Source organism: Nannobrachium achirus (genome assembly GCF_963921795.1).
Source record: "Nannobrachium achirus genome assembly, chromosome: 9".
NCBI classification, from domain to species: domain Eukaryota; kingdom Metazoa; phylum Chordata; class Actinopteri; order Myctophiformes; family Myctophidae; genus Nannobrachium; species Nannobrachium achirus.
This window is the reverse complement of record NC_137818.1, coordinates 19,029,921-19,041,023: the sequence shown is the minus strand read 5'-3', so window position 1 is coordinate 19,041,023 and position 11,103 is coordinate 19,029,921. Positions and strand designations below refer to the sequence as shown.

Sequence of the window (11,103 nt, the reverse complement as noted above, 5' to 3'; positions counted from 1 at the left end):
GGTTTCTCTGCTCATGGTCTGGTCTTTCAACCATTTCCTACCATTAGGAAAAAAAGAAATTGGAAGAATAGATCTATTAACTCATTGACTGCCAAGGCCCGAGTTTCCCGAGTTATTACAGTAGTCCCAGGCTGCCAGAGCCCGAGTTTCCCGAGTTGGAAGCCATTTTGAAAAAAAAAAAAAAAAAAAAAAAAAATTCAAAAAATTTTTTTATAAAAAAATTTCTAAAAATGCCTCAAATGTATTAGGCGTGTAGCCCCATAACAAACAAACACATCTTTCAAAATGTCAAAAATGGCTGTTTTGTCTGACTTTGAAGGCTTGTAACTCATGAATGCCTGAACGGATTTCCAAGCGGATTTTTTTGTTTGAAAGCTGTTAAAAAGTACTACACATATGATGCATATATGGTGCATGGGCGTGCACGATCCGTGTACTAAAAATTGATCCGTGCACTAGAAATCTAGGATAGTGGCAGTCTGGTACTTGGGGGCCATCTTGAAATGGCATTCAATGAGTTAACACATCTGTTGCCATGGCTTATTTCTGTCTGTACTGTGCTCTTGCCATGTTTTTGACCAACTTCGAAGACAGCCTCAGCATTCAGTTTTGTCATGACAAAATCACACAGCACAGGGAATGAAAGAGGAGATTCTCTAGTTTCACCCGGTCCAAGAACCATGTTTCTACGATGTTTGCTTCTGTATTTATAGGCCAGACAAAAAAAAAAAGGCCAAAAATGACCCCTTTTTAGACCTTGTTTTGAGAAAAACAGCTTTTAGTGAATGATACTGTATCAGGCTGAAAACTCACTTGATCTTTTTAGCTTTGACTTCAATGACTTCAATATCGTATTTACAGTATTTTTCCTTCAAAGAAACACAAAAGAATAAGACAAATAAGTGTTTTTTATTTTGTTTCTTTACTGTTTTCAATCAAGTGTATTCTTGCTAGTTCAGAGTTTCTCTGGCTTGTTCACATTGTTTCTCACATTGTGTGTGTGCGCGCGTGCATGTTCTGAGTCTGCATGCGTGCACAGTTCAGAGGCTGCGTGCGTGCATATGTGCATGTTCAAAGATCAGAGGCTGTGTGCATGTTCAGATGAGGCCGGTCAGAAACAGCAGGCCAAGTTTTCAGTTCTCCAAAGGAAAGTCAGCAGGCTCCCAAGGTTTCTCTACACCGAACCACTCTACCTGTAAATATAGAAAAATAAAATCAATTTACAATACAATACAATTTGTCTCGCGCACACACACACACACACACACACACACACACACACACACACACACACACACACACACACACACACACACACACACACAAACTATTTCTCTCTCTCCCCTCCCTCTCATACACACACAACAATAGAATACATTCTCTCTCTCTCTCTCACACACACACACACACACACACACACACACACACACACACACACACACACACACACACACACACACACACACACACACACACACACTATTTCTCTCTCTCCCCTCCCTCTCTCATACACACACAACAATAGAATAAATTCTCTCTCTCACTCACACTCTCTCTCACACTCTCTCTCTCTCTCACACACACACACACACACACACACACACACACACACACACACACACACACACACACACACACACACACACACACACACTCCCTCCAGCCCTATCTCTCTCTCTCTCTCCCTCACAAATCAATTTACATATTTAGCCTAAATGTTTTAGGCGTTTAGCAGACACATTTATCCTACCCAGAGCGACTTAGATTATAAAAAATACATTGATTCATCTGACGATTATATAGGCTATATATATATATATATATAAAATAAAATCTCACTGGAACGTTGGGGTCTGGCCGTCTGGGATCAGATGTGTGCCTTTTCGCTCTCGCTGTGCTACTCTCCACCCGAGTCAGTCAGAGGACTCACAACGCCTCGCCATGCGACGCGTTGTGTGCTTGTAGATCGGCTGTTTTAGACTGCGACTTCTGAGAGCTGAATGGACTCTCCAACATCTGTGAATGATTGAATACATTTCTAAATGTAATCGTGGATCACTATACCACCGGCAGTTCGCGATAGACGTTACTCCTGAAATACAAATACAACTTCAGGAACAGAAAAAAGGTGGGGGAAAGAAAGAGAAAGAACTATTTACCTCACGCGAGCCGCTGGTTTGGCAGGAGCACGACGCGGGGCCTTTGTGTGGGCTGCATGGACGGTCCAGCTGGACCTCGTCCGTAGTGGATCGCGTTCGCGACTGGTTCCACTTCCAACCTCAACTACCGAGGACGTAGTCCGACTCCTCGCACCACCGCGACCGCGGGTGAGCCCTGGACCACTGGCTTCTCTCGCTCTCTCTCTCTCTCTCAGTGACAAATGTCCGATTACAAATCCCTCATGTTTTAGACTCCATTATATAGGTTCCTGTTGATAACAACAGGCGATGGGTTCTTCCTGTTATCGTGGAAGGGACGCAAAAGTAGAACGTACAGCTGCTGTTGTACCGCCACCGTCTTTGATGGAGGTGATCGACATTGTTGTGATATAGTAGAAAATGTTGTGCAGAATATTGTAACGATAGGCAGACTAATTCCAGGGCTAGACTAGTTTGTTGCGTGGGTGATAGGTCACATGACCTGGGGGAAACACACACACACACACACACACACACACACACACACGCTGGCTTCATTGGTTTCACTTCAGCCACTAATCTGACAATGGCGCCATCGTGTGATAAAAGGTGGAATTTACTAGCCCAATTTACTAGCCCGTGCACAGAGCGATATAGAGAGATATGATTTTTTATATTTGAGCCATTTGAGCCATGTTTTAGCAATATTGTGGTTCATGGGAAGCATTTGTCTTTGTTTTTGATCACATCACATGTTCAATATGTGATTTCTGACTTATTTTTTATCACAGAAGCACCAAACTTTGTCACAAGGTGGGGGAGAGTGTAATTAACCTAATTAAGTAATTAAGGCCAAACTCGGGAAACTCGGGGTTGGCACAGCGGTCTATTTGAAATCAAACTCGGGAAACTCGGGGTTGGCACCATATGTGTTAACTTACATGTCACATTGTGACAGCAGGGTCATAAAAAACTATTTACAAACTCAAAATATGTTGCATTATGTTTGTCTTCTTCTATCCTCAACTTTTCTTGATCTGAGTTGATAATTCACCCTTTGTTAGCCTTCTGGTTGGTCCCCGACTGACCAACCAGCAGGCTCTATCTGCCTTGTCCCGCCCTGGTTCCGCCTTCTTAAGGTTCAGTGGGTTAAGACATCATTTTTGGAGAAATAAAAATATTTAAAAACATGCTGAGTCACTATACTGCCACTGAGCAGCTCCATTTCACTGAAACCAAGTTTGAAATTAGAATTGAACACACAGAATAACAATACGAATGACAATAGAGAAACGAAGCCATGTCGTCATTTGTGCGTAATGTCGCCCTCTGGGGGGTTCATGCTGGTATTGTTTTGTATTCAGATTGCCATAGGGGATTCTGCGAACGCCGCATATAAGGTCTGTGTTAAAAATATAAACACACCATGTGCGCGTTTCTGTCAGCGGGGGGGTTCTGCATAGTTTATGATATTCATTCATATCTGATATAGCCTGTTGTAACTCGTTTCTAGCGTTTATTGTGTTACTCTTTGGGTAAATCTGTACATTTCCACCTTAGTCGATGCTTCATATCCATTTGGGTCAATCCGAGAGCATGGTGTGTTTATATTTTTAACACAGACCTTGTATGCGGCGTTCGCAGAATCCCCTATGGCGATTTGAATGCAAGACAATACCAGCATGAACCCCGTAGAGGGCGACATTTCACGCCATTTCACGGAAGTGACATCACACTTCGCTACTGAATGGGCGGGACTTGACAAAGGGTGAATTATGGGAAGTCGTTTGGTCGTCCTCTTCCCCTCTCTTATTAGCCTTAACCATCAGTAATGATATGTGCTGAGCTTTAATAAGGGTTAGGGTTTGCTGATCTACAAGCTCACAACATGTTGCGGCATAAGCTTTTATATCGGTTACAAAAATAAGCTAAAATGGCAGATCTAACAAGCTCACAACACCTCACATTATGATGCGCTGTGAGCTTTTAGATTGGCTATATATCCAAAACAGCCGATCAACAAGCTCATAATAAAACAATAATAAATAATGTTTCAATGTGACAGACAATGAGCTATTTCAAACATCAACAAGTAGAAGAGCTCATCTGATAAAACCACTCTGCACTGGAATAATTGTTCCCCCCAGTTTAAAGCTATACTATGGAAGTTGCTCAACTACTGGTCAGTAGCGGTATTGCTTTCTTCAGCCGTTTTTCCAGCGTAAACACTGCTGTTGAGGCAAGCTACTTCCTGAAAATACGGCAAGACACGCTGTGATTGGCCGGTAGTGTATGATCTGCGCTGTGATTGGCCGGTAGTGTATGATCTGGAGACAACGTATATGGAAGAATGCAGATGATGCAATTTTGCCGGGAAAAACAACCCCCATCACGGCTCAGTAAAAAACATATATAGAAAAGGCTTTCGGAGCTGAAATTCACGGAGTGGGTATTCTAAAACTTTAGTGATTTAATAGTTAGGACAATTTTAAGATTTGTTTTATTAGAAATGTTACATAGTATAGCTTTAAATATGAGGGAGGGGGGGGTAGTCAGTTCAAATGTGATTATGTTGGGGGAGGGGGGGGTCCCCTTGTTCAAATATGATTGTGTTCTACCATGAATATTTTGTGTGTATTTTTTTCCACATAAACTTATAGTAAACAAATTTTTTTCACAGAATGTCACTTCTAAACCTGGAGGCTTTAAGACATCTTACTGTGTTGTCATCTGGTTGTGAGTGCAAACAAAGTATTTTGAGTGAAAACAAACAAACAAACAAACAAACAAATAGGTTGTGAGCTTGTAGATCAGCAATATTTCAAAAAAATATTTTTGCGACCGTCAGGGAGCAGTTTACTATGAAAACCTCCACCGGCCGTCCGTCCGTCTGTCCGTCCGTCCGTCCGTCCGTCCGTCCGTCGGTCACACGTCACACGTCACACCTTTGCCCTGCTCATATCTCCGCATCAGTATGACATCACACCACATGTGTACACAAACCTTTGTGTACGTTGCTGTGGCAACAGTCTGTTGTTGCTGGTTTGTTAGTGTACGTTAGCAACCACCTTAGCAACCATGGTTTTACCCTAGCAACCAACTGTTTACCCTAGCAACCAACTGTTTACCATAGCAACCATGTTTTTTTACCCTAGCAACCAACTGTTTACCATAGCAACCAGATACGCAGAGCAGGGATCTCCATATATGGGCATAAACAGGTGACATCACACTGATGTCAGATACTCAGAGCAGGGATTTCTCCATAATATATGGGCATAAAAGGGATTCTGTTAGGGATCTCCATATATGGGCATAAAAGGGATTCTGTTAGGGATCTCCATATATGGGCATACAAGGGATTCTGTTAGGGATCTCCATATATGGGCATAAAAGGGATTCTGTTAGGGATCTCCATATATGGGCATAAAAGGGATTCTGTTAGGGATCTCCATATATGGGCATAAAAGGGATTCTGTTAGGGATCTCCATATATGGGCATAAAGGGATTCTGTTAGCTGTTAGTGATCTCCATATATGGGCATAAAAGGGATGCTGTTAGGGATCTCCATATATGGGCATAAAAGGGATTCTGTTAGGGATCTCCATATATGGGCATGAAAGGGATTCTGTTAGGGATCTCCATATATGGGCATAAAAGGGATTGTATCCCAGATGATGCCCTGTTAGGAGATCCACACTAACAGAATCCATATATGGTCCTACCGACAGCTGCTATAAGCCAACCCTAGCGATAAGGTCTGAGTCGAAGAAATGCTTCTTTCCTGGCAAGAATTGCCCCTTTATACTGTAGGGCTCGTTTGTGTATTGTATGACATCACGCCACATCATCGGCTGAGGACTGTGTGATGTCATCATATCTCCATATATGGAGACATAAGTTGCTCATGCCCAAATATGGGCTGGTGAGGTCAGACTTAGTGTGATGCGTAGGTTATCTCCATATATGGAGATTCAACTTCAATGAGTAACCATGGCAAACTGTCAACTGCCCGTATGTCTTGATAATTGGTAAAACAAACTTTTGGCCTATTTGTGGAGATAAGCGACCAACGGTCGCTTATCTCCCGATTAGGGAGTCTTACTGGTTTTACGTGTGTGTGTGTGTGTGTGTCTGTGTGTGTGTGTGTGTGTGGGGGGGGGGGGGGGTGTATGTGTGTGTGTGCATGTGTACACGTGTTTGTGTTGTGTGTCAGTCAGTGAATAATGTATTTAATCTTAACTGTGTAAATTGTTCTCATCAGATTTCCAGCTTCTCACTCTGGACACAAACACAGCATACAGAGACCTCTCTCTGTCTGAGGACAATCGGAAGGTGACACCGCTGGGAACGGGACCGGTTCAATCATATCCTGAACATCCTGAAAGGTTTGATTACTGGCATCAGGTTCTGTGTACAGAGGGTCTGACTAGACGCAGTTACTGGGAGGTGGAGTGGAGTAAAAGGGTTGATATAGCTGTGACTTACAAGGGAATCAGCAGGAAAGGACAGGATGAGGATCGTAGGCTTGGATCCAATAGCATGTCTTGGAGTCTGGACTGTGATGGTAATGATGGTAACAGTTACAGAGTCAGACACGATAGTAAGCAGACTTCCCTCCCTGTCAGTTCCTCTAGGGACTCCAACAGAGTAGCAGTGTATGTGGACTGTCCTGCTGGGACTCTGTCCTTCTACACAGTGTCCTCTGACTCACTGACACACCTGTATACCTTCCACGACACGTTCACTGAACCTCTCTATGCTGGGTTCAGGTTATGGTCTGACTCCTCCTCAGTGTGTCTGTGTGAGCAGAGATAGTCTTTATTGCGACCGAAGGTCGCATATACTCTGAAGAATCGTGTCGCTTGAGTGTCCGAAGCCTCGTGACCGTCCTTCCGAAGCCTCTGTGATGTCAGTGTGATGTCAGCGAGTTGTGACATCACTTCCTGTACAGGGCAGCTACACGAAATGTGGATAACACTATATATGGAGATAGTCCAGTCCATCATGTCATATGGGACTACCGTCATAGAAAGTAGCCATTGTTAGGCCGGAGTCAATGGCTGTCTGTCTGACTGCCAAGTCTGCCATTGACTTGCAGCGCATGAACGCCGCACTGGAGCGTGAAAACCAACAGGCCTGATGGAAAATGATACATGGCCGCAGGCTTTGTGACGTCCCACATCTTATGTGCTGGGCATACTACTAACCGACGCCAAGGACCTCCAGAGGCCATACAAAGAGTATCTAACCCGAGGCCCCTTACTAAGTAGCATACATTTACAACATACCTTCTCCAAAAACATCAATATTGAACTCCATATGTATATGGATACATACATGTATTTTTATTAATAAAGGATAAAATAAAATAAAAATGCCATAGATGGGCATTCCCAAAAGCAAAATCCCTTTATGCCCATATATGGGGATTTCTGATGTCATCAATCTCTGACCCTAACTAGCTCAAAACCCTGCTTTACTTTGATTTACACCCTACCTTTCCAGATGATGACCTATTGGGTACACACTTATGTCCAAATATAGAAATCCCAAGGCATCAAACCTAAGCTTGGCTTTACTAATTAACATATGTTTCATGCCCATATATGGAGATCCCTGTCCCAATGTTATCAATATTAAGGACATATCTGGAAATGCCCATATTTGGTAATGTCCACATATGGGCATGTTTTGACATAACATAGTCAGGGAACTCCATGTATGGGCATAACATTGATTCTGTGAGTGTGCCATGATTCTGTGAGTGTGCTGAGCTCCTAGGGTTGATACCCTCACAAAAACATGAACAAACTCCCCCCAGAATGACAACAACTAGAATCGTCAGAGAAACGCTGTGGTTGGCCAGATTGTCAAGAATTGGCGCGACCTCGCCCTTTAGGGCGAGGTTGCATGTCACCCTGAGGTCGCATTCCACCCTTGGGTGTCTTACTAGTAGTCTTAGAGTCTTTATGTGATGGTGACATCAGGTCGCCATGGTTACTCAACAGACTTGTCGAGTCTGACGTCACTCCGTATTTGGGCATGAGTGACCCATGGCAGAGTCCTGCAATGGGCTGGGTATCTGTGGGGACCCGACAGGTGAAAACAGGCGGAGTATATACCATTTTAAATTTGCTGGTGCAGGGACCGGCGGTGCACAACTAAACACGGGCGGGCAACATTTTACTGTGAAAATCAGACAACTGTTTCTGTCTAAACAACGTCACAGCAGCTCACACAGTGAGCAGCAGGACAGAACCACGGCATGCAAACTGCACTGTTTCCGCCTAAACATCAAGTCGCACTCACACAGGAGCGGCTGGAGCGCACACTGTCACAGTGTGTAGCAGCCTGCTGCTGGCAGGACACACACAACACACGGACACAACCACAGCATGCCCTAGCACGTTAGCCCATGTTCTCATCATAGCAAGGGTGGTTTAAAGGCTATCTAAAATAACTAGTAATACTGTTCCTACGAAACAGTGTGGGCTCGCTGCTCCCTCATTGGCTAAAGGAGAATAACCTTAGTATATAAATGAGGGAGCAGTGTTTTTGGAGACATCACCACCAACAAGTGCGAGCTGTTATTTATATCTTCCTCCCTCATTGGCTAAAAGCCCTGCCTTTGTACTGTCGGTCATTTTTTTTAGGAGAATAAACTTGACCTATAAAGTTTTGGTATAACATGCTGGTCTCGCCTTTCAGCGAGCCCACAATTAAGAGTGGCAGCCGACCTGGCGTTTATGTAAATACTGTACATACTGTACAAACACTGAGGACGGCGTGCAGGGCCGATTCAGTGCGATGCCAGGAAGCCCGCATGCACGGCTGTAGGCTATTTACTTTAATGCATGTAATCACGGGTAGACGGGCGGGCGACGGGTAATGTTTTTGACGGGCGGGCGTATCTGGTTTTGATTTTATTTATATAATCACAGGTAGCGGGTCGGTCCACGGATCTGATTAATGACGGGCGGGGAGGGCGCGGGTTGTCAAAATCGGACCCATGCAGGACTCTTGACTCATGGTGACATCACATTGACATCATGGAAATGCACCTGTATATTTATCTGAAATGCTCTCCAGGTATGTTCCAAACAGACCACTTAGGTCCCTTGGCACAGGTCTCCTAGAAATACCCAAGGCAGAAACTATAAGACACGGAGAAGCAGCCTTTAGTTTTTATGGCCCCACACTGTGGAACAGCTTGCCTGAAAACCTGCGGCTCACAGTCTCAGTTGATAGCTTTAAACGAAATCTTAAGACTCACCTTTTCAGCATTGCTTTTACTTAGGTTTTTAGTTTATTTTATCTTTTTATTTGCTCTCATATTGCTGTCTTTTTTATTCTTACGTCTATATTTTTATCCTTATATTTTATATTTTATTGTTAAAATTGATTGTTCCCTTCCTTTTGAATGTCTTTTTGTTCTGTGAAGCACATTGGGCTGCACTTGCTGTATGAAATGTGCTATATAAATAAAGATTGATTGATTGATTGATTGATTGATTATCAGTGACAGTCACACATTACAGCTCCTGTAGATTCAGTGTTTCTCTAACGTTGTCATGACAACACCCCCATGTGTTTGTCCTTTGACCCCAGACCCCCATAAGACAAGATTTGGGTCGTCATTTTATAAAAAAATATAAAAAATAAACATTTTATAAAATAGCAGATTATAGCAGTTTAACCACGTTACCCGCTATATACATTGGCTATTTGAAAATAGCAGATCTACAAGCTCACAACGCGTTGCTGTGCTACAGTACTTGTTGTGCTACGTGTTTTCTTTTTTAGTTTTTTTTTTAATTGTAACAAAATATCGTATGGGGGTCCTTGTCACAAATATGTTCAAATGGGGGTCCCTGGTACAAATATGTTCAAATGGGGGTCCCTGGTACAAATATGTTCAAATGGGGGTCCCTGTTACAAATATGTTCAAATGGGGGTCCCTGGTCAAATCCATATTAATGTCAAACTCTATGGTATAAAATGAGTCGTCACCACAGGGAGCTTTAGATCTTAGATTAGATCAGATAGAAGTGCACAAACCTCCACTCCACACATTTATAAATATGTATCATAAATACTGTCCATCAATGATGATGATGTAAATGTCAAACTCATATTTTATGTATATTTGATTTCAGATTTTCTTTTAAACAATATACAGAGATAAAGTGTATATTTGATCATGTAAGATCATGTAATTGTCACAGTATCAATATTGTTTCTTGTATATAAATCTTTATACTGAACCACTTGAACCCCATAATACTTTATTGACTGGGGTTCCCCAGGGTTCTGTAATTGGTCCCCTGCTTTTCCCCACCTCTACACCAAATGTCTTGGGTGAAAATAGCAGATCAGAAAGCAACATGTTGAGCATGTTCATTTTGACAGATAATTTGTGTCATATTTTAGTAATTCTGAAACGTTTTAGTTTAAATTTAGTTGAATAAATAACATTAGATTTTAACAGACTAAATCTACTAAAGTACCATGCATAGTAGTACATGGACCGCAGGAATACACAAGAAACGGAGGGGAGAGTGATTTGATCCGGTTGGTCCGGAGGTCCGTACGTAATTGTTTCTCTCCGTAACCTTACGGACAACAAAAAAAAACGTACGTACACATGAACTACCCGTGGTGAACTTTTGTCAACCGTGGGGGCAGTAGTGAGGGAGAAATGTTTCGTCTTTTTTCTGGTCTCCATTTCGTATGTGGAAGTGACCTCATGCATTGCCGTGGGCATTAAAAAAAGAAAGAAAGAAATCACAAAGTAACCAACACACTGAACAGTAGTGAACAAGCCAGGACGCAGACCCGCTGCCAGCCTAATCAGCGCTGTTATAGAAAAATATGAATGTTCCACATGGATGAAGGATTTGAAGAATTGACAAAGATTTATTCCAAAGAGGCAAAAAGTTGAACAGAGTGACAGCATTCACA

At 42.7% G+C, this 11,103-nt stretch overlaps 1 protein-coding gene across 1 annotated transcript in view; it reads left to right on the top strand.

Annotated features, from left to right (window-relative positions):
* Window positions 1-9,646, top strand: part of LOC308291973 (E3 ubiquitin-protein ligase TRIM39-like) — a 14,992-nt gene extending 5,346 nt beyond the window's left edge. Inside the window, exon 5 of the mRNA XM_080734152.1 lies at window positions 6,404-9,646. Within this exon, the coding sequence (XP_080590278.1) occupies window positions 6,404-6,957 (554 nt within the window). The 3' untranslated portion in view covers window positions 6,958-9,646. The remainder of the gene's footprint in view (window positions 1-6,403) is intronic.
* The last annotated feature ends 1,457 nt before the right edge of the window (window positions 9,647-11,103 follow it).